We start from the raw sequence: 24,239 nt of genomic DNA, 5'->3' as shown, positions 1-24,239 counted from the left end.
GCTCCTGGTAAAACATCCAGAGTTTAAAAAATGGGATGTAAAAGTTAGCAGGAGTACACCCTGGCACTGGCAGCAGCATTTTTGCATAGACTATGCTGTATTCCAGCATAGCTAATTCCAGATGGCACTGTATTTTTTAATTTCCCCTTGAAGTTGACTGCTATCACACATATATACCATGCAACAAAGATGTACACAAGGGTGAATTATTGCCTGTTCTTTGTTGTACACGCTTTTCCAAACATCTGGAGATTTATTTATGTAGCATTTAGTCTTCCTCAGAAGTGAATCTTTGCCTGGAAAAACAGTATATGCAGCAGCTACAAAAGATAAGGAGAAACAGAACAGTATGGCTAATAATGAGAACACCAACAGCAAAAATGTACAGGGTTTTGTCACAGTAATCCTGAGGCTGATGAAAAGGCGGGATGAAATTTGGCAGATACACAGAAAAAACCCAGTAGTTCCCAAGAATGAACCAGAGAAAGAGGAAAAGGCTGAGGGTTAAATGGACGTAGTACTTGTGAGCATTCTGCCTCCAGGGATACTCATCGTCATCATCATCATCAATCACAACAGACTTGGAAAGCAGCTGCCTCATCCTGGTTGAGTCGTACAGCAGGAGAGTCACCTGGAGGCATTGGGGGAGAAAAGGGAATAAGTAAATTGCATGCAGAGAGTCTGAACACCTTCTGGCCACTGCCAGTTCTTGGGCCAAACAAAATTGGATGTGGGAAAATAGTGTTAAGAGAAAGCTAAGGAGCCACAAATGAGGCAGGTACTGCTGGAAAATAATGCATTTTTTCCTTGTAGGTTATTCACCAGTGGGGGTCATACAATGGAAAAAAGTCACTGATGGAAAGGCATGAGAACAGATTGTGTAGGGAGATGGCAGCAGCTCCCACGCTGGAGACTTTTAAGAACAGATTACAGTAACTGCTAAATGATTTAAGTAGTGTAGTTCCTGCCTTGTAGTGGGTACATTTTTCTCTTCTAACTCTATTTTTCTATGGTTATAAAGTTGAATCAGCTTATATCAAATTATGAAGCATATAGTCTATGACTTAAACCTCAAAGAAATTGCTTTAGATACTTGCAATGTACTGTTGTCAAATTTTCTTCAATTAAGTGTCATTTTCCTAGATTGCCCCATTCCTGCCTTCAGTTGAAACTAGCAGAGAAATATGTGGAATACCATGGTGCCAGGTGGTTAGGAAGGTCTGGTATACAGGGAAATGCAGTAGGACTCATCAGTGATGCCTGGATTTCTCGTTTAGTCTTGGCAATACAAAGGACACAGCTAGATTCACTGGGGTTCTCGGTCATGTTCTCTTTCACAGAGTTATAATCTGTGCTCATTTTACTGCTTGAAATGAAAGAGAAGAGGATCCCTCATTTTACACTCTTCTTTCTCTAGAACACTGGCCAAGGAAAACCTGTTTGGTTGTATATTTTTCCAGGTTCAGATTTTATTCCATGTGCCCCATTTTCAAGAGGAAAAGCTTAGCAAGAGAATCCAGAGTTTTCTCTTATTCTTACTCTTCTCTGGAAAACTGTTTGGTTCTATATAAATTATTAAACATTTGTTCACAAAACCAACTGGTTTTCCAGCCCAGATGTTGATACCAGTTTTTGAGAAACACAGTTTAAAGTCCCAGCACCAAAACAGGCAAAAAATGCTGTTTCCACTGATGTCTCACATCCAGCTGAGCACTCAAAGCAACAGGCTTGCTCAAACTATCATCTTCTCATATGAACACTTATTTTACACAGACTCATGGGGCACAGGAGGGATAAACCTGCCTGGCTAGTGGCTCTGAGGTTTCTGCATGAGGGTGCCTGTGGCTGGACCTGAAGCCTGCTTCAGTCCATTTAGCTTTCAGCTCAGCACTCAGGTTCCATCAAGCTCAGCAGTGAGAATGGGGTAAATGGCAGATGAGTATTGGGTTTGAGGCAGCCAGAGAGACCTCCCAGGTAGATTTATGAATCTCAACTGCATCTAAGTAGTTCACGGAATGCGCATTTAATTCTTATGGATATTGCCTTGCCAAGTGTGATTGAAGAAATTGCTGGCAGTCGCTCACATTGTTACTAGCTGCTGAACATACATTTATGGAGCAGCATGGCATGCATTCAACAGGCCTCTCTGGGTGCTCTAGAATGGTTCAGTTGCCTTGGTGAACAGTTACCATTGCTTTTTAAAAGACTGGAGGTGGCAAAGAAATAGATGAGGAGCCTACAGACTGCACAGATCTGGGCTAGAATGACTTGCTATTAGATGCCATCCATCATAGGACAGCATCCTTTCAGACTTCATCCTGCACCCATCCTCTGACCTTTTAACTTTGAGAGCTCAATCGAGGGCACTGCTGGATGAAGTCAGTGCAGTCCAGTGAACAGAACAGAGGGCAGAGTTCAGACGGGTGAGAAACTTGAATTTGGCTGCAGACCAAGCGCTGAAATAACACGTGAGTGAAGCTTATCAAGTTCTGACCAAATGCATTGCCAAACTGCAAAATAAGCAGTCCTGCTGTCAACTGAAGTAAAATTCAAACCATTATTTGATGTCAGCATGAATATTAACTGATCTGTTTGCCACCTTAGTTATAGTGAAAAAACCTGACTTTTAAACCAGAAATAGCTAAGAATGAGTCAACATTTTTTATGAAAGCTTCAGTCCACTAGCCTCAAAATTTCCTTTCAGTTCTGCTCTAATCTTTTCTAAACTATTGTTAAATGAACCTTTGATTATACAGATAAGTCCACTGGTGTGATCAAATGACTAAGCATTTGCCAGTAGAACTCACAACACAGCAAATTCCTTGTAACAAGATTAAGCACTTGCACTTTCTTTTCTTTTTTTTTTTTTTTTCCATTTTCTTATTTACTGACCAAAGGTCCTTGGAGGGCATGATTCATATCCCAGTGATGTGCTGTGGTTTTGTTGGGTTACCACTCTGAAAGAGTGCAGTGAATGCAGAGACCTGCAGAGGAGGATTCTTTCCCCTTTCTTTCAGTCCTGGCAAAGAAAATGGCTAGAAATATTGTGGTAAGGCTCTTCATGCTCCCTAAAATCCAGTTAACACCACCTGCAAAGGGACTGTCAGAACAGGGTGGATCCTTTAGAGTCAATGCAGAGTTATATAGCTTTATAGTGACCAGGGTTTATCACAGCTATGAGAGTGCCTCTACTTGTCAAACTGCCAGACTGTGGCTCAGCAAAGATTAAAGTGAGCACAGTCCACTAGAAGACAGGTAGTTGTGGTTAGAAAATGGTGCATCTTGATTAATAAGCCCTGCTGTGTTGCAGGGATATATTTACTTTGGAAGGAAGTGATTCTGCTGCAGTCATTTACTTCTGGCCAGGTCAGAGTGGGAGTGAATTGAATTTGTGAAGGGCTATGTACAAGCACAAGTGGTTTTGTAGTATTCCCAATGCAAGGGGAGTAACTTAACTTTTTGTCCTGTCTCTATGAAAATAATGGAGAAAGATTTGACATGCTTGGAGGATTGCTTGTGGAAAAAGGACCCCATTTACCACAGGCATCCACGTTAAGTAGTCATTTCCCTCAGTAGGGATGGTAGAACAGATGCTGTGGTGCAGGAGAAAGTCACACCACAATGTGTGGGACAATGCTGAGCTCATTAGCAGCTCACTTGACTGACAGGTGCTTTTGGTGCTGGAACAAGCACAGCCCAATCCCATAGCTCTCCAGTACTGGGTGCATGTGGCTGTGTGGAGCTGTCATCATGTCTTAACTAGCAAGTCAAAGTCGAGTCACACAAAATATTTTTCACACATAGAAGGCACATTACCTTTAAGCTGCCAATCACACCACCCACCAACAGATATAAGGGAATCAGTGGCTGAACTGGGCAGTCTTCCAAAAACTTCATTCCTGAACGGCAAAAATGGATGTTTGTTATCTTAAGTGACCAGATATTGCAACAAGCTGTACAGTGAGAACTACAGATGCTGTAAGTGAAGTGTATTGCTTACACCCAAGGCTTGTATCCTGTGTCTGTTGAAATGGGGGCTGAATTAAAAGGGGGCTGCACCTCCCACTAGAGGAGTGAGGACCATGAACAAGCAAAAGGCAGGAGAAGAAAGAGAGAGAGCAAAGGCAAAACCAACATTACTGTTTTCTGGCAATACTAATTGCAGCCACATATAGAGATCATTAGTTTCAGCCACAGCTCTTTGTTAAATGAACCATTGACTGAGCTGGACAGGAAATTTTCATCAGCAGTAGAAAATTGACTGAGAATCAAAACTATGAAAAGAAGGAATTCTGATAAGCTTCCCCCAGGATTTTCCTGCTCATTAGTTCCCATGAGTGTGGCATGTTCCTGAGTCAGATGCCTGGAAGCTTGGGAGCCAGTACCCGTGGGTGCACCTGGAACTGTTTTAGCTTTCCAGGCAGCTGATAGGGAGCTGTAGAAGCTCAAGTTTCCAAGCTGTTTGGGTTGCCAAAGGATAAAAGAATTGGTTGTTATGGAGCTGAGGACCCTGGCAACCCTCAGATCTACTGCAAGAAAGAGAAAGCTGGGTGAGTTTTAGGGGAGAGAGTGTATGCCTGTGTAAGGATGTTCCTGGCAGTAGAGACTGAAGCTTGTGATACAGGTCTGTGGCAGTGAAACTCATCTGTCCAAATATAGATGTCTGCAATGCAGGCATCCATATGTGAACTAGTTTTCTACACTCTTTAGTCAATAGGGAGAAATAGGCACTTGCAAAATGCAATTCATTTATCCTAAGATAGGCATTTGAAATGGGTTGGGTGAATCGGTCCCTGAAAGTACTTCTGTCTCTCCATGGCTATACAAGGAATCCAGACTGCCAGCTGTAGATACCTATAAGTTAGCTGGGATAAATCCCCTGCCCAAGTCTCTTATCCAATGGCATCTTCAGAAATTTTAAACAGTTCATTACACTGTAATTTTATTGGTATTGATCCCGTGTTTCAGGGCTTTGATGGAGCAGTTGCACAGGGTAGAAAGGATTTTCTGTTTTCTTCTTGCTATATACATAGTTTGCAAGGAGATATTCCGACCTTTCTCTGAATAACTGGGGTTACCTAGTTGCAGGATACCAAAAGAAGTGTGCTAGTCTTAGTGCTAAACATCTCTCACATGAAATGTCTTGCCTCCATTTTCAGAACTACACTGGATAGGAGGAATTAGGAAAGAAGTACCAGTGGGTTTTGGGTTTGGTGGGGGTTTTTTTGTTGTTGTTGTTTTGTGTTGTTTTGGCGGTTTTTGTTGTTTGGTTTGGTTTTTCTTTTCTATAGCTGTAATCCTCTTTAGCTTGTCAATTTGCCCACCAAATCCCCTGCTGTTGCTGGTCCAGAACATTGCTGATGTCCTGAACCTCTCCTGCACTCTTTGCATGGCATAATACCGGTGCTCTGGATTGTGGTTGCTTTCTACAGGTCTGATTTTAGTCACAGGACACGGGACAGTGTTTTGTCCTCTGCAGTTTTGTGATCCCCTGTGTGTAAGGGCTGTGGAGTCCAGTGGACTCGTCTATACTAAGTGTTTATTACCAACCTTTGTATAAATGAAAAAGGTTGTACTTAGGTGGATTTGGATTCTCTCCCCTTTCATTCCTTATTACAATGCTGTATTTTTTTTGTCCATTTTGCCACTATGTAACAATGAGACCTGCTCAGGCTCCCAGCTTTACAGGGTGGGCAGCAGGGAAATTGTCACAAATTACATCATGTTCATCAGAAAGCTGCTGCCAAGGTTTCCAAAGTTCTTGGCCATCTAATAGCCTGCCACAAAAGCAGCTGGCCAGGGATCACTGGGAATATATTTCATTTTAGGAACCTAGGCAATTTCTATTTCCAGTGTGTTAACTGAGATTTCAATTTGAGGGGAAAATAAAGTCGGGAAAAAATGCCTTTCTTTTTTTTTTTTTTTTTCATGCAGCTCTGATTCTCTTTCGCAGACAAATCTATTGTGGAATCCTTTCATATGTATAACATGACATCAGTCAGTCTTGGGAAGGATTTGAGTGACAGCAGCACTCTGTAGGTTTTGGGAGAATATTGCAGACAGATATGACAGCAAAAGAGTAGGTCAAAGCAGGTGATACAGTAGTAAGTTTAAAAGTACACCCCAAGGTGTGAATAGGAAATGAGGACCTACAGTTGACAGATGGGCACTGGTATTTGTTACAGTGAAATCAGTGAATGTGCCTATCAGTTCTCACACAGCACGTGTTTTGTTTATCTGGGAGCAACAAAACTAGTTGGAAAGCATCAGTGCTAGCTCTTCTTTCCCATAAGCAACAGATATGTTCTCCTTTGACTGCTAGAGGTGGGGTATATGGACCGTGAGAGATCAAAGATCTGCTTCTACTGCAGTGATCCCTGCAAGCCAGAGCAATCTGTGGTTCAGAGTGAAAAGCAATTGAGCCTGACCACAACATAGACCAGCACAGGAGTCCAAATGAATGAACCAAAGACCTGTGCAAGATCAGACACAGCCTGAACGCAATCCAAAGGGGAAAAAAAAAAAGAGATGGGAGGCTTGGGAAAGCAGAGGTACTTGCACATTTTACCTCTTGGCTACCACAGAACAACACTGCAGTGGGATCCAGGACACAGGGATCAGCAGGTGGAAAGGGCATTTGTGAGCAAACAGGACAATGCCTTCTCTAAGGGCACCATTTAGGGCAGTGTTCTGGCATAGCCCATAAAGGATTGTTACCAACCAAGTGTCCTTTTGACTCATGATTATCCATGGGATGAGGGGGTCAGGATGAATAAAAATTAATACAGCATTGGCCTCTTTTAGCTACTTTACTCTTCTCAGCTGAAATGGCTGAAGTACAGCCATAGGAAAGGAGGGCTGCTCTATAGCAAGGCTGATCTGCTGTTTGGTGCCCACTACACAGCTTTATTCCTAATGGGAGGCAGAGACCTCAACATGCCAGGCCATTTTCAGGTGTTCCTCCTAGATGGCTGCAGCTGTCATCACTTAGCACAGACCTCAGTCAAGATCTGACTGTGGGCCTTACACTTGGATCTAGGTGCTGCAGAGAATTTATCTTGAAGTAATTGCTTTTGGGCACCATTTTATCAGAAAGCATATCAGCAAATCAGAGGACTGGCTGAAGGACTGAAGTGCAAGGAAAGACTGTGTTAAACAACAACTGCTAAAGCACAAGACTGGTTCCCATGTAAAGGCACGGAGTATGAGAATAGGCTTCAGACAATTCTTGGGAGCATTTGAGATTTGAGGAATTATTTGGTGTGATGAGTGTGAGGAGTAGTACTGAGTTAAATTTGAACAGAGGGCACTTTAGGCTGCTTATTAAAAAAAAGGCATGTCATCAGCTCTCAAATGTGATTTAGCTACCCTTAGGGAATTCTGTATATAAAGGCACTCAGGACAACATACAAGAATGGGTTATTGAGAGTAATCTTTCACTGCCCTGGAAACTAAAAAAAATTTAAATAAATCTCTATATCTTTGGAGTGTTTAGTGAAAAAAGGGATCTTCTCTGCCAGTAAAAGTGAAAGAGCTGCTAAACAATCTATGGCTTAAATGATGTCACAAGTCTGCAGCTTGGAAAATATGGTGAGTCCTTTTCATGTATCTTGAATTATACTGTGATTTACAGCATTATCGAATTTTAAGAGTGTATAATGTTAGCATGTAATTATTACCAGGGCTGCCTGTTATTAATCTCTGAGTTTTAACAAATATTTTATCTCACAGTTTTCCTCTGTAGGAAGCAAGAGCCAAAATGACTGGAGGCACACCAGCAAGATTTTTTTCTGAGATCATGGTAACAGAATATTATCAGAAAATCATAGCGTTTTGCTTGGAAAATAAATATCTGCATTTTCCTTGACATTTCATTTTCCTAAAAATACCTTTGCTGATATGGAGCTGCAGGAAACCAATATCATCTGACAACACTATATTACAGTGACATTATCTCTTAATTTCAGTAAGTTGTAGGGGAAAAAAGGGCTCTGTATCTGATGCAGGACATATCCAGAGCTCCAGGCTAATATCTTACTATAGACTTTCCACTTCTCACTGATCTTAAAGATACTGTGAAATATTCCTGAGAAATTATACGTGGTCAGATTCCAGACCTGAATTCATTTCCAGAAGGCAGGATGTCAGTATGCATGGAAACCATGCCACATTTTGTATTATACTTTCCCATCCCTATTTCACAGTTCAGGAATATTCAGCCTGGGGAAAAGCTAAAGCTAGAATCTTCTTAAGGGATAAATAGCAGTCTTAAATCATGGATAAATGTAAGAGCAGAAGTGTTGAGATGTAACAGTTCAGTCCATTTCCCTACTTTGTAATTGCTCCCCAATCCCTCGTTAGAACTCCCTGGTTCCTAATTAGGACATCCTAATCAGAATCCCACCATAGTAATGAGTGGTACTTTGAAAGCCCCAGATTAAGGGAATAACACCAACCTTTAGCTGAACAGTTATTATGTGGGTTTGGATAACTATCCATGGCAGTGGTCCAGGTGTCCCAACTGCTTTAAAAGTCACCTCATCTCAAGGTAGACACCTAAGAGAGGGTGTGGGAATTTTAGTCAGGAACATCCATTTCCCTTAACATCCTGCAAGGACAACACCCAGCACTCAGCCTGGCTGTGGATACACACAGTCTGAGTCCTGGTGGGATGCAGCGTGCCCTCAGCATCTGTACCTAGAGTTCCTTTGGACCATCCTTCATGATTAACGAGGCACCAGGTGGGCAAAGACAAGGACTTGTCAAAGACAAGGGCTCTTGGGGACTTTGAATTCAAAGTGATCTGGATACACTGGAAAAAGGCATTTAAAATCTACAAGACGAAAACTGATAGAGCCAAACACTGTGTGCAGGAGAGGAAACTTCAAGGTAAATAAAAAACGAGATATGTCTGGGAGGGAGCAGCACTGCCAAAAACCATCTGGGCTTACAATGCACCATAAACTAAATTGAAGGAAGTGGGTTGGTGCAGAGAGACCACAATTCATTTTGAGGTGTGTTTACAGAAATCCTGCATGTTAAACAGAGGAGCTAATTACTCTGCACTGCTCATTCCTCAGGTCTCAGCTGGAGGCCAGTGTTACATCATTTTTTATTAATAATGAAAAATACTTACATTGGCCAGAGGTCAAAGGAGACACGCAACACCAAAAAAAAAAAAAAAAAAAAAAAGCTACAGAAACAGTGACCTGTGAGGTCAGGATGAAAGAATTAGGTTTTTAAGACCTCTGGGAAAATAAAAGAGAAGATGGAGCAGGGTTATAATAGCAGCCTTCAAACAGTTCAAAGGATAAAAAAAAAAAAAAAAAAACAAAAAAAAAAAACTACAGAAACAGTGACCTGTGAGGTCAGGATGAAAGAATTAGGTTTTTAAGACCTCATGAGTAGGACAGTGACCAATATGTTTTGGCTGTAATCTGTTTAATTTGCCATAGGGAAGATTTAGGTTGGATATGAGGAGAACTATTTTGTCTTTGAGAGCAATAAAATGTTGAAATAGCCTCCTTGGGAAGCCATGGAATTTCCTTGAGCAAGGGCAAGTTAGACATCTGTCAGGGATGCTGTGAGCACATGGACCTGTCTGAAAGCAGAGGTGGATTGGTGTCTCCACTGATGTTTCTCAAGTGGGGTTCACAACCCATACGGAGGATGTGAAAGGGCCAAAGGGAGCAATGAAGTGTTATAGAAAAAATAGATCTATGTTAATGGTAAGGGAAGGGTGATGCTTAAGAAAAGAGGGGCCTTATGCAGTTTAAAAAGGTATAAAATTCTACAGCTGAAAGGAATTTCCTTTCTTAAATATTTGATCTTGAAATGCTACTCACAAATCCAGCCTTTGAGGGGTTATACAGAGATAGATCAGCCAAAACAGGTCTGACTTTCAAAAAGGTGGAGAAATAGCAGCCTACAGCATCTCTTTTTCCCTTCCAGCACTATGCTTCTACAATTTTTTGCACTGTAGTTAATACAGAGGGATCCTGAGTAATGAAATCTTCTCATGTGTCAGATTCTGAGCTTCCTCCCACAGACAAAGCTGGATTTTGAGGTAAAACACACTGGAGGGGTTTTTCAAGATAAACAGAGTCAGAATTCAAGTACTTCTTCCTTCTGATACAGAGTGTGGGCTGAGATTCTGTCTGAAGCTAAAGTACCAAGACAGGGGTTTAACAGTTGGAAACCCGGAATTTTCCAGTTCCTTTCTTCCACCAGATATATTAACCTGCCACAGAGTGCCAGGAAGTTTCTATTTTCAATTTACTTTAGTAGTCAACTTACCTATAAAAGTCATGGACAGTGGTAAGGCAAGGAAAGCGAGGAGCCCAAATATAAAGCATACTGTGAAGGAGAAAAGAAAGTGTTATTTTGGTCTAGTTCAAGTTTAGAGTCCAGCATTTCCATCCAGTTCTTTACAGATGTTCTGTATTCACACAATTGTGCAGGAAGAAATGCGGTGCATTGATGGGGTGGGAATATCACCTGCGTGGTGCAGCATTTGTGGTGATGAGACCAGCACATGTTTTATCACTTCCAGGATGCAGTGAGAGATACAAACTGCTTTTTCAGCTACTGCTTGCAGCTTGTCTTAATCCAAGGGTGAGGAGTCATCAGCTGCTGCCTTATCCTCCATCCTTTTCAGAGGCACTGCCAGGCGACTGTGCAGTAACAAGTAATTTTGCATCAGCTAATCCATGGCGACTGATGAGCCATATCTGTTTGCTAAGCAAATAGCAGCTTTAATGCCATTCCACTTACTTTTCACTGATAGCTAAATAAACTGTCTTTATCACAAATGTGAATAGTTTCTGGCTGGTCTAACTCCCTGACCCAGCTTAGCTCACGAGCACAAAGGCAGCAGCCCTGCTGCAAGGAGTGGGATTTGTCATTGGGATAGATCAGCTTAAGCTGTGTGGAAGGATGCTCTTAGGGGTGCACACAGACTCTCCCTGCAGGTGAGTGGACCTGAGGGGTTACTTACTCCCTAGAGAGTTGCTGGTGTATCTGAGCCCTGGTGTTTCCCCTGCACAGCCAGGTGCTGCAGAGGATGAGTGCTTACCTTCACAGTGGGTGAGGGACACTAGCGTCTAGAACAGTGTGAGCAGCCTGTCGCACAAGAGCTGTCACCTCTGTGCCTAATTATGAACACTTGGCAACATTAAAGTGAAATGCTGCCCTGCCAAATGAGAGTAAAATATGAGGACATTCTGTAGCAAGTGTCCCTTCAGAGCCCTTCCAGAAATGGCTCAGGCTTCAAGTGGGTGCCTAAGGGTGCCAAAGTGCAGGTGAGCGTAGATTGCAGAGGGGCCGAGAAGACCACAGATAAGAAAAGGAGTAGGTCTCCTTGGAGGCTTGCAAAAAAAGTCTTGGAGCAAGTATTTGGAGTTGGCTTGGGACCAGCCCTTTCCTCGGGTAAACTGTGTCCTGCAGTTCCCCATGCCAGGGAACCGCAACCTCTGCAAGGTGCATGGTGTCCCCCTGGCCGTGCAGGAGCAGGGACACTGCCAGAACCCTGCGGACAGTGCTGCTCTGGAAAATTCTGCAGCGCTGACAAAATACCACCCTCAGGCTGCCTTAGAGAAAAAGGGCAGCATCACTGCCTCTGTTTTACAGAAGGAGAAACAGAGAGGATATAGGAGCAGCATCAAAATTCAGAGCAGATCCACCAGGCTTTCTGACTCGCAGACACTTTTCATGGGAACACACCATCCCCCACACGCTGGTTTTCTCCTCAGAGAACCAGGATCTTACACTTAAGTGCTTGAGAGACATCTTTCTCAGAAGCAGCATGTTTGTTATCTCCATGAACTGGGAGAGACTGAGGGTATTTTGAGCTGAAGAAAGCAGTTCTGTTCCTTTGTGCCGCCCCCTCCTCCTTTCCCTGTTGGCCAGTCTCCCCCTCTCCCTCTCTCTCTCTCATTTTTGCTCAGACTCCTATCTCTTGAGGGCTGCATAATACAGAAATTCTTCCTCTGCTTGAATAGTGTCCTACACTTGACTAAGCTTTTTCAACCACTGACAACCTCTCATTAGAACAACTCAGCCTAGAGCCTCCCTTTTCACCACATGTCACATTTTGTGCTAGCTCCTCTTGCTGTTATCTAGACTGTTCTTTCATATTAAGAAGTGATGGTGTTGTAAATGAGTTGGCCTTCCAGCATCGTTTTTGGGCAAACAGTGCCCACAGGCTGGGCAACTCGTTTATCTGGTGCCCAAAGGGGTGCCGCTCCGCTCTGCAGGCATTGCACCGACTGCCTGGTGTGGCCACATGTGCTGTCACTGCAGCGCAGCCCTCGGAGCGACGTCACCCCTCTGCCTGGGCTTTCGCAGCTGCCTCCTGCCCCTGCACGGGAGGTGCTCAGGAGCCCGGGAAAAGGAGGAGGAGGAGGCATCGTGTCATTTGTTAGTTGTGCAGCGCCTGTTCTGCCCGACCCCGGGGAGGGACGCTGCAGTAAGCTCTGAAAAAAAAGCTCAGGGGGCTCATGTGCATGCGAGGCTGCACATCTGGCACACAGGTGTCCGTGCTTGCTTGTGTCTGACATCTGCCCAACAGCCCGCTTTTGGAAGGGAGAAGTGGGAGGCAGAGACCACTCAGAGCTCAAGAGAAAGAGATAATGGGTCATTAATTCCGCTCCCAAAGCAGTCGCTGGGAATGTATTTACTCATTATCTCCCCATTCAGCTACAGCCTCTTAGGTCTCGAATTGGAGGGGCAGATGCATAGTCTGGGAAGGCTTCCAGATCCATGTTTAACAAAGTGAGACTCTTCAACAATTGCCTACACAACTGGCAGGGCTCTGCAGCCACGCTCTGTCTCTAGCAGCGCTAAAGACTGATATTCCCTAAATGCGTGGGGGTTTCACAGAAATGCTGCTCAGGCGGGATACACGCATCCTCTGCCTGGGTTTGTCTGGGCTGTGCTGCCCCGTTCTGGTCCGAAGACAAATCGCTTCAGAAAATGGCACTTGCCGCAGATAGCACGGCTCAGCAGAGAGGACGCTGCTGTGCTTTGCAGGCAGGTCCACCTGTGGGGCTTGTGGTGTTTTTATGTCGGCGATATCGCCTCAAGTGGTCAGAGAAGACCCTGGCCCCATTCCTGGAATAAGTAGCAAAAAAGGCTGGTAGTCTCTAAAAACACAGCACAACTAGGGAAGTGTTTCCAGGCATGCCTCGAAAGGGTATCTGGTGCCTTTGAACCCACTGCTCTGTACCAGCAGGGCAGCGCCTGCTGGGGCACTGGGGAAGTCCTGCTGTGGGATCCTAACCTGCTGGGAAATGCATGGAGGGAAGAGCTCGTGTCTGGGATCACAGCAGAGGCAGAAGAGAACAGGTGATTAAATACCTTGCGCATTCCTTGAAATCTGTGGTCACAAAGATTAGATCAGTGGGTGCAGGTTTTGTGTCTCCTGCCCAGCAGTACAGTCAGCTGACACAAATCTGCTGTTTGGCTGAGCTCGTCTTGTCAGGATTTCCCCACAGAAGTAAATGCACTTGAGATCACTGTTGACATTTTGGCTGTATGTCATGGTCTCTCTTCTGTCTTGTGCTTGAGCCTTTGCATTTTCCACAGCCATGCCCCTGCACTGCAGCTCTCCTCCCAGTCCTCTGCCACTCCCTTGTTGGTCCTGGCCTCAGGACACACAGCCTGTTGCCCTCTGGCATTTGCTTGGGATCTGGAGGCAGTATTGGAGGTGACACCAATTCACCCGTGGGCTCCTCAGACTTTATTTTGCTGCCACGAGTTTTCTGAGCACTTGAAAGTTACAGATTAGCTCAGGCTGTCCCTATTTACTTTGAGGAGAGAGAAAAGGTAAGAGTCTTCACAGGATTTTCAGAAGCGATTTATAAATATAAATCTCAATCTACCTACTCTCCTCTGTAGTATGATAATACAGCTGTAGTGCAAGCTGCTCAGTAGAGTGACAAGCTAAGCTCTCTGACAATAAATACAGTAATAAATGAAGTGTTGGTTATATTGCCATCACTCCCAGGTGTTGTTTGTTCTGTAGGCTGTCAAGTTTTTTTTTTTTTTTTTTTTCACATGAGATACTACTAGCTTCCAAACAAAGTCTGCAGTTACCCCAGGATTTATCTGCATGAACAAGCTGAGGAGCAAAATTCTGTGTGAAAATTCACAGTATGCCCTTTGGACAATACCCTGTGGGAATGCTGCTCTGAAGGGACCTGACTCCCAGCAGTCTGGGTGTTAGGAAATTTGTGTCAAATTCAGTTGGCAGGGCCCCATGCCTGCTGATGCCCTGAGGCAGACACAGATGGCAATGCAGTAGCTCAGCAAGCAGTGTCACAGTGTGCTGCACTGCAGCAGGGGTGGTGTAACAGGCTGGTGTGCAGATGGGGAGCAGGTATTTTCATCCATGTTTTATTCCTTCATGGCATCTGCAGGCATCCCCTGCAGTACTGACAGGTAATTGGAGAAAAGAAAGATGCAGCCTGTGGGGGTGTTGTGGTGGCAGAGAAAGTCTTGATGGATCTTTCTGAGGAACCAGCCCCAGTAAGATCATATGTTTTACAGACCAGGGATGAATCTCCCCCTGATTTTGGTAGCTGTGATTACTGGCTGTCTTTCTGTGCTTTCAAGTCACAGGAAAATGTCACTATCTCAGATAGGATATGCAGAAAAGACTTGAATGAAGTAACATGAAGGAAAGGAATTAAATCTGTTCAGCTTGGCTGGCCACCACCACATAAGAAAATAACAGCAAGGTTTGAGTACTGAAAACCAGACTTGTGAGTGATCCAAAGAGTAAACACATGAGATATCCTTGAGTAAAACCAAGGAATGCTCTGTTCATGAGGCTAAATGCCATGCAAGGAGATATATTGATGGAACAGTCTCTGGGGATGAATGGCAGGAATCCCATCCCTGGCGTGATTTAATCCCTTGACCAGACTGGATACTAAGAAGCTGGAGGATTCAGGATAAGAAACAGCCATTCCCATGGAGGCCTCTAGTTCCAGTGCAAAACCATTTGAGGCAGGGAAAGTGTAAGGGAACTGACCAAATCCCAGCTCAGGGCCACCAGCTGTTTGCTGTGTTCCACCACTCTTTGCTTAGGCAGGGTTGCATTACTGTGATATAGAACTTTGCTACCCAGATATCAACATCACATCACCTAAAATTTATGTCCTAGGTGTAGGTGCTTGGGGGTTGAGCAATATTGCAGAGTGTCTAGCCTGGATTTTATATTATGCCTCTGGATACTGAACTACAGTTATGCCATGGTCTAAATTCTGGATTTGGCCCTTTGTGAATAATTTCCAGAAGTAATTTTATAACAATATTTAGGCATTATATATATATCCATTCAGTTTGCTTTGCAGTGGACCCAGGGTAGTGGATTAGGCTTGTTTATTTTGGTCAGTAAATTGAAAACTGAACTTAAATTGCCACACCAAGAATGAAAAGATGCTCCACAGGTGGGTTGGCTCTTGGGAGTTATTTAAATACCAGGAGACCAAAGGTACAAGTGTGGGGTTTTGCTGAAAAGCTCTTTGAAAAGTGTATACAGTGTGATGAGGAAGAGTGAAATTAAGCATCACTGCATTTCATGAGGGGCTTGCATTTTAATGAACTTAAAATCAATTTTGGATGCATTAGCTGATCCGTAGCTAAAGCTGAGCTTATTTTGAACTTAAGCATGATAAGAATTGAAGATACTTTTCTGGAATGGTATTTCTGAGTTCCTCACTCATGGGTAACTTTTCAGCTGCCCAAGAGGGTGTTTCTGGTGTAGAAGAGCATAGGTGAGACCAGAACTAATCCCAATCTTAAAACAAAAAAAAAAAATTCTAAAGGATTAATTATTTTCTCTCTCATCATTGAAGTTCCAGTGGTAATTTAATAACAGGGAATGGTAACATTTTGCTTATAGACTCTAGGAACAAAATCAGAGAAAATACCACTTTTGACCTTTTAAATTTAAGTCCAGATCCTCCCTGCATGTCTTTCCTGCAGGATGTGAGGGATCCCACTGGGACCAGTTGGGTCCCAATTCCACTCCCAGGCCCTCATCAGGGTGTAATGAGGGTGCATGCTCTGCACCCCTTGTTTTCCATCACTCCCCAGCCCTCCTTTCCCCTGGGGCAGTGATGAGCATGAAAAACTGGGCCAGAAAATATCCTCTCCTTCCCTATCTGTGCCAGGTTTCTGCAGGGAGGCCTGGATTGAGTTTTCTGTCCCTTTGGCCTGATTTTCTCTGCCAGGTTGTAAGACAGCAAGGCATTGAGGGGTTTAATCATTAATAAAAGTTCGTTCTTTTGCTTTGAGAGCCTTTCAAGCAAAGCAAAGATCAGGAATAGAGAAGACTCCAAAGTCTAACACCCTAGACTGGCAAATGCAGCAATTAGTGTGGGTAAAGTATCAGTTATGATGAGTGGTCAAGGGGTTTGCTGCTTCTTGTATTTGAGCGGAATTAGAAATTGCTACTGCCTAGAAGTGAAAGCAAAAGGCACTTGCAACTCAAGAGTGAAAAGGAGATGCAGTCAGCAGGAGTAAGCTGCTTTAAAACCCATGGATTTTAACCTCCTGCTGAGGACACTGCTTCCCTGATCTTACAAAACCCCACCTCTGAAGTGTATTTCTCCTGTGCCTCTGTGCAGCTTGCACAGCCTTAGCCCAGGTCAGCTTTCTGCTGCGTTGCTCCTCGGAGAGCAGGAACCAGCCTGTTCAACCAGCTGTCAGCTCATTACAGCCCTCTGTGTCCTCCAGCCTGGGTGGGGAGAACCAGTTGCTTTAAAACCAGAGCAAGCCCGGGCTGTCCTGCAAAAGAGCCTCTGTCCAGATAACTGGTGCTTCCAACCCCAGCAAGGGGCTGCTTCTGGGGGATACCCCCACCTGCAGTGCCAGGGAGCAGGCAAGCAGAGGGAAGAATAACCTGTCCCAGATCTCACTGGGTGAAAGGGGGGATATTCCTGACCATATTCCTTCCCCAGATGTGTGCCCCTGTGCCATCACACAGGCTGGCAGCAGTTTTGCTTGGTGGGAATCGCTCCTAGGAGAGTTTGTTCCCAGGCTTGCTGTGCTGCTCTTCATGAGGTGATTTTCTCTGTGGATGCTTCTGCTGCTCTAGTGTAAGGTAACACTTCAGAGAGGAGGCAAACACATTGTTTTTCTTAGGTTGTCTGTTGCTGCCCATAGTTAGGTTCATGGTGGTGTTTGTTTGAACTTTTGTGCTGGTTGCTATACTTCAAATACTGCAGCAGGCAGCTGCTGTTAGGGTAGAGTTACTATTGGACACTCCATCGGTTCCCAAAATTATCTAGGAAAAGAAACTTCAGTGGAAGATTCAGGTGGGACTTGGTACCATTGTGATTCCTTTATATACTTGGCTTAGCAACAGGGCTGCTTAAATACATGAGGCAATGGCTACCAGAAGTGCCTTACCATTGCTGGCAATTTTCGATATGCACCGGTGACAGGCTTTCTCCAGACCAGCAGCCATGGTGGTGAGCCTTTTGGGGTGCCTGTGGAGACAGAAAAATTAATATGGCTATGAGAAGTGTCTTTACCTTACTAAATATCTTGACTCAGAGTACTCTCACACGTGCTGGCAGTCTTTCACTACCCTCAAAAGCCCCAAGCACACACAAACCCAGCCAGCAGCGTGGCACACCCAGAGGCAGGCATGCCTTCCAGCAGCTCCAGGTTTGCCTGCTGGTGATGATGCTCGAGCCCTGGGCTCACATGGAGGCTGGGGGAGAAGTGTTAATGCCATCTTCCTGAAAGCTATGAAAGGTTCTATCTTCACTTTGATTGGGTTTTGGGCAGAACAAAGAGTATTTAACTGTTAGGAGAAAACACAGGGAAACAGGTGGGATTTGGTACACAAACCTCAGCAAGTATTGACTAGTGAGCAAAAATGAATTAAAGAAAAAAAGGAGGAGAGAAGATGAAAAGAGTTTTAAGGTCAAGGAGGATTCTGAAGAAGAATATGGAATAAAAACTGCAAACGACAGGGAGCCCAGAACAACATGCCTTTGACAGAAAAGTAGCTGGATTAGAAAGTAGCTCCTTGTAAAAGAATTTTTACAACGTGGGGTGAGGGATGAGCAAGCGGCCAGGCATCCAAGCTTGGGCCTCAGACAGCACCAGGCAGTTAAGCAGCATTCCACATCAATGGGAGTGTGGAAAGCTCACACACACACACACAGACACACACACAGACACACACAGACACACACACAGACACACACACAGACACACACACATGCTCCAAGGTTTGGATTCTGGCCAGGGTCACCACAAGTCTGCCACCACCAGCAGCTGTGTGACAGAGGAAGGTGTGTATGGAGGAGACCAGGATAAGGGAAGCTGCATTCCTGCACCTACCTCAAAATAGCCTCTAGATTTCTTAATGATTAAAGACCAGCATTTTAAGCTTAGCCTCACTAAGTTGTCATGAGATCCACCCTAGGTTTTTTTGTGCAATGCTGTGTCCAGCTTGGCCCAGAGCCTACTAGGGACCACGGGGTCCCAGGCATGTATTGAAGATGGAGACAGACTTGTTCATCCACCTGATCCGTGGCCATACCCCCCTCCAAAGTCTGTCCAAGCCCTGCTAGTCATGGCTGAGCAGAGGGGGCTGTCTCAGACAGCCCAGACAGGACCCTCTGCTGCTGTGGGAAAGGGGATGGGGTTTGATCCTTGCACACTGGCATTGCAGATTCTGTTTGCTGGCAGTTAATAGAGGCTGGTGTGGTTTTACCTGTGGGTGAATGACCAAGCAAGAGTCAGGGACTGAGGCATTCACAGACATCCCACCAGATCAGTAACCTTTGCAGGCAGCAGCCAGCCACCAACACATACATCCAGCTTTCTAGTGTGCCTGCTTTCATCAGATGTCTCATGGAATTTAGCTCTCCTTCTCCAGCCCTCATTTTCATATCCCAGAGGATATCTCCATCAGTACTGAATGGTGGACTGGAGTGGAAATTATATGTGAGTGCCTGACCTCTGGTGAGTGCATGTGTCTCATACCAGCCACAAAACTTTCTTCAGCAGAGCAAATACTGTGCCTGTGGGCTGCAACTATTGATGAGCATTTCAAGGAAAAAAAATAAGCACTGTTGCATGCTCAGGGAAAACAGAAAGAAGGAAGGGAAACTGGTACTTTTACCAGCCAAATGACATATTAACTTTAAAGCTTTCGGTGCAGATTTGTTTCTAGAAGATGCACAAACAGGCATTCATTTTGCATCTGGCAATGTCTGCTGACAAAGGTGTTCTAAATTGTGCATAGATTGGGAATATTAGTCATTGTGTAAATGTTTATGACTAAAATTACTTTTATAGCAGCAATTCTTACAGAAACAATATTAATCAATCCAATGCCATATTAAAAATCAATTAAATATCAAATTATCTGAAGCAGAATTTCTTGTAGCTGGGAATGCTGTTTTTCCATAAGCAGAGGGTAAGACGGACGGGTTTTGTCTTTATTTACTGCTCTTTTACACTAAAATAAAAAGTCAAACTGAAGGAGAACTCGATATCTGGAAGCATGTCACCACCTAGTGACAGAGCCCAGAAGTGACCGTGTTTCAGAGCTCTGTGTGCGCGGTTCTAACAGGTGAGAAAAAGAAAGCAATTTCATGATGGCTGTGCACAAAGCCTGTTCACACAAGAACACAACACACATAACTACCAGGTAATGGTTTCAGTCCTTCCTCAGATGTTGGCTTGGACTTCTCCGGGACTGACAAATCCCTCAGAGAATTAATTCTATTTGCCAGATAAAGAGGTGCTGCCCTTTCCCGCACACCTTTGGTGAGTCTGCAGAAGCTGCTGTGGGTGTTAAGGATGAATTATTTTCTTTTGTGCCAATTCAACAGCCAGGCAGCTGCAAAATGGTTTTGTGTCACAGCTGAAACAGGGAAATTTCACTGAGACTCACAGGAAACTGAAATTGGCACAGCACAAAGAGTGGTGGCATACAAGGGCAGGAAAGTGTCCTGCCCCAGTGTACCTGCTCCCAGTTTGATAGTGAGTTGGGAAAGTCATAAGAAAAACATAAAACTCAGCCAGGAAAAAAAACTTAAAGACCAAAGCCAAGTTCTGGACCTCCTCCCATCAGTCCTTCCCTGAGTTTGTTTCCCCGGTGGAAAGGGACCTGCCCTTGGATTAGAAGGGTCAGCAAGCAGTGGGGAGAAGTCTCCGAACCCCTTGCAGGAGGCTGGAGCCTTTCCATACAGCTGCTTTTTAGGATGGCAGGTTGCAGCTGAGCCACACTAGAGTCACAGCACCCCTGTGCCTCTTCCAGGCTGTCTGATACTCCTCACTGAGTGCTCTCACTGCTGGTGTTGGGCAGCCAGGTTTGCCCACCCGGAACACATGCTGTGTCTCACATTGCTGCCTCCTGGTGTAACTCAGTTCCTTGTCCCTTACAAGCAGCAGTGTGATAAGTGTGTGTGGCACAGACCCTCCAGCCTGTTTCCTTCCTTATTTCAGCTAGTTTTAGCTTTAAACTATTTTTGTGGTCATTCTTTTCATCCTAAATGTTTAGGTAATAGGAGTCAAAAGAGGGTGAGCACTGACTGGTGCGTGCCTGACCTACAGCAAAGCCAAAAGAGAACTTCAGGCTGACCCCACCATGTGTCAGTCCAAACAAGAGCCATGTCCATCCACATTTGTACTATGATGTTCGGAGTTTTCAAATTGAGCTCTTCTCTCTCCCAGATGCAGGTTGCCCCACTCAGTGCTGGCAGCCAGAGCAGGCAGAATTGGTGGGGCTTCCTAAGATCCCAGTTGCCACCTGATGGCTTCTGACTGCCAGGGGATCCCTGCTGGGACACGGGAGGTGTACATGGGCCAGCAACCCCCTCCGGAGCAAGGGCTCTTCCCTAAGGACTGCTAGAGGGAACAATTGCTTTTTATTTTTCTGAAATATTCCGAGCAAAGTCCTCTTCCAGATCCGGGTTCCTAACAAGCCACAAAGCCCCACACTGGCTTTCAGCCAGCACGCTGTCCACGTCCCAGCAAACCCCTCTTACCTGAGAGCGCTGTGGGTGCCAAATCCCTTCACCTGCTCGTGTGGGAGACCGGGCAGAGGAACGGCAAAATCCAACCTTCAGTGGAAGCCAGCTGGGAGAGCCTCTCCGGTGGGACCCCAGAGCTGTGCTCGGCTCGCTGGGACGCTGCACGGAGGCTTTTATTGCTGCTGCCTCCCGCTCTCACGGCTCTCGGCCGCAGCGCCGTGGGAGCCGTGGGATGCGGGAGCGCCTGCCGGCGGAGCCCATCCTCATCAGTTCCCCCACTCCCACGGCTGGCTGCAGCCTCAGCCCACCCTGTGCCGTTTCAGGGTGACAGCAGGGGGAAGCAAAGGACCCTACACAACTGTGACCACCCAAAACTAAACCACCAACAAATTTATTTCTCTAAGTCTTTCATTTTGGAAGGGGAAAAAATTATTTCTTCAGAAATCAGTAGAGAGAGGTAAGTACTTGGTTCATTCTTCATGCATTTCCCCCCCCTTCCCCATCAATGTAGCTGACAGGGCTCTTTGCAAACTGCCACGTGTATCACCTTAGCTGTTGTCTCATTTATGTCCTGTGTCACCCTGGCAGAGCATCACCTATTTTTTAGGTGGTTACCTGTTAGGTCGCCTTCCCATCAGCAGGTGACCATCTGGCATCTCAGGTGTAATTATAGGTATGGGTAATTTGCTGGAAAGCCCTTGTTTCTGCACAAGAAAAAGTGGGTTTGAGGGAGAGCATCTCTGCAGGAGGAGTGACAGTGTTAATAAAGATTGATGTGTATTTTGAGTCCATTCAGGAAAGCCCTGCAAGAAAGAAAAGGTTACCTGCTTCATTAGTCAGCAGCAGGGAGCTGACAAAGTGCCTGCTCCAGCTCAGAAGGAAGAATTCTGCTTTCAGCTGCCAGGTTCGCACAGTTCATCACCAATATAACTCCCATTGCCACACGCTTTGCATTAAGAAAATGGGTCTGCTCTGGGTCAGACGAGGTAAAGAAAATGATGGTGTTTGATGGGTGACTTTGCATGCTGCTGGGCCAGCACATGCACAGCCACAGCCACAGGCTGGTTCTTACACTCTCTGTGCTTTGCCCTGCTGCAAGGTCCAATATGCTGGCAAAAGCCCTGACCTCATGGTGGTGTGACTGCCTGATTGTTGTAGCCTTGCAGAGTGAAAATTTTGGTGGAGCAAGTTTGGCAGTGAAGCAGAAGGAGAAACTGTGGCCTTTATCCATTGCACTGGAGCAGGGGTTTGTTTGAGCACTTAGACAAGGAAGCCATGCACTCTGTATGGCAATGAAGGGAGCAGGGAGACACTTCGGGAAGAGTCTGGTGCTCTCCACCGGTGCTGGAAGAGGCACAGCAGGAAGCAACTGAGACACACCATCCAAGTGGCCAAACTGGATAGCTGGGCTTTCTGTGCTCCTAGTTCTTCTTTCCTTCAGTGTAATAGAGCTTCTTCTTCCAGCAGAGAAAGCTTTTTTTCCCAGTGGTTATTCCCAGGCCAGTGCCTGGCATTAGACATCAGCAAGGATTTTCAGTTTCAATATCACTGCCTGCTTTTGGGGTGCTTTTTCTCACCCTCCATGAAGCTCTGAGGCAAGTGTGGGTTGCTGAGGTGATGTCACAGGGTCACACATCCTAACCCAGGGCGTTCCAGCCTCTGTGCTGCTCTTCTTGTGACTGCTGAGGTCCTGGGCTGAGCTGAGCAAAGGGACTCTGTACTGCTGCCACCAAAGGCACAAGCCAGAGAATGCTGTCCTCAAACGCAGGCCCTCTCAGACCAGGAGGGATTTTTACATCCCCACATAATACACATTTGGGGTTTTTTCACCAGGTGCCTTTTTGGAAGGGGTTGCACCTCACCATGAATTTCCTGGGTACGAAATGGTTAGCATGGAGAGGGAAAGGGCCGTGTAGAGATGCTCTCTCCTTTCCAGTTTGTGTTCATGTTCAGTTCATTTCCACCCTCCGTATAGGGTGAGCACTTTTGCCACAGGGCCTTCTCCTAACTTGATGACTCAGAAGTCAAAATCAACATAGAAATAGTCCCCCAACTCCTACATAATTTTTTCTTTTCAAATTGGAAGAGCCTGGCTGTTTTTGTAAATGCTGGATGCAATCACGAATGTTATATTTTCTTGTATAAATTATCCTCGTGTATTGAAATATAAACAGCCAGTGGGAAAGAAATTCAGTGTACATTTATTTCACCATTCAAGGCAAAAAATGTGCACTTATCTGCTGAGAAATACTCTGCTTGTGCAGTGGGAACCAATCATCAATACCAACTTGCCAGCATTTTAATGATCGCCTGTGGGAATCCTGGAAATTATAACATTCAATCATCACAAGAAGATCATAGAAAAAAATAACAGGGACCAAGAGCTCCTGTGGCAAGTGTAGCCAGTGTTGACAGTGACATTTAGTAGTACCATTACATTGCTTGATTCTGGTGTTTTTGAAGGGAAATTTTAAGGCAGCCTTAAGAAGATACTGGGACTAGAAGTGCTATTGATGCAGTGAATCACTGTGGGCCCAGCCCAAACTCCCCCAGGCTCTGAGAGCCACCAGGTGACCATGTCCATCCCCTGGGATGGTCTGGAAGCTGCAGAGCTTGGTGCAGGGCAGAAGCTGTGAAATGCTTCCACCTGCTGACACACACATGGTCAGACCAGGCACTTTCCTCTCATGTGTATCACTGAGAAAATGTTTTGTGTGGCTGTCACTATAAATTACAGCGCCAGGTGAAGCCTACTGCTGTGGATGTTTCAGTTCCTTGGCTTCTTCCCACAAGACTGTCCTGGGGAAGGGATGTTTATGTGCTGGTCTCCATGGCAGTTTACTTGGCAATGCCCAAGAGTTAAGGCAGAAAATAAGAAAATATCAGACTGTCTGCTTCACACTTTCCTTTACTCAGGACAATTTATCACAATGTAATTGAGGCCTAAGGAGTAGAGAGACAAAAGACAAAGCATGCTGGATAACCTCCAGGGAGAGTAACTTTAATAAAGTCTCGTAAGGGATAACTGCTGGTGTTGCAGCTTTCACTCACTCAGGTTATTCAGAGGGTCTCTTTTTCTACTTTAAATATGTACCACACAAGCAGAATAGGACAAGATTTGCCTTGGTTTTGTAGGAAAGATTAGAAGACACAAAGGAAGCAGCTGTGGCCTGGGATCCCTGCAAACCTCCAGCCCTGGATGCCGGAGGATAATCCTGGGAGAGTAACAAT

The 24,239-nt window shown here is 45.1% G+C and overlaps 1 protein-coding gene across 1 annotated transcript; it reads right to left on the bottom strand.

Annotated features, from left to right (window-relative positions):
* Positions 1-268: 268 nt before the first annotated feature.
* Positions 269-17,476, bottom strand: TMEM272 (transmembrane protein 272). Its single transcript, XM_041467094.1, has 4 exons — positions 17,419-17,476; positions 10,297-10,356; positions 3,817-3,899; positions 269-631 (listed from the first exon to the last, which is right to left on the bottom strand). Exons 1-4 carry the CDS (start codon positions 17,474-17,476, stop codon positions 269-271), a joined length of 564 nt encoding a protein of 187 aa, XP_041323028.1.
* Between the last annotated feature and the right edge of the window lie 6,763 nt (positions 17,477-24,239).

Source organism: Pyrgilauda ruficollis, unplaced genomic scaffold, assembly GCF_017590135.1.
Source record: "Pyrgilauda ruficollis isolate IOZ18807 unplaced genomic scaffold, ASM1759013v1 scaffold20, whole genome shotgun sequence".
Taxonomy (NCBI): domain Eukaryota; kingdom Metazoa; phylum Chordata; class Aves; order Passeriformes; family Passeridae; genus Pyrgilauda; species Pyrgilauda ruficollis.
This window is presented reverse-complemented; position numbering and strand designations above follow the sequence as displayed.

What these genes read in the sequence shown, in the direction of transcription:
- TMEM272 (XM_041467094.1), bottom strand. Translation starts at nt 17,476, where the DNA reads ATGGCTGCTGGTCTGGAGAAAGCCTGTCACCGGTGCATATCGAAAATT. An exon ending in ACTGTCCATGACTTTTATAG is followed by an intron (nt 3,900 to 10,296) that starts GTAAGTTGACTA and finishes TTTGCCGTTCAG; the next exon opens with GAATGAAGTTTTTGGAAGAC. An exon ending in GTGTGATTGGCAGCTTAAAG is followed by an intron (nt 632 to 3,816) that starts GTAATGTGCCTT and finishes CAATGCCTCCAG; the next exon opens with GTGACTCTCCTGCTGTACGA.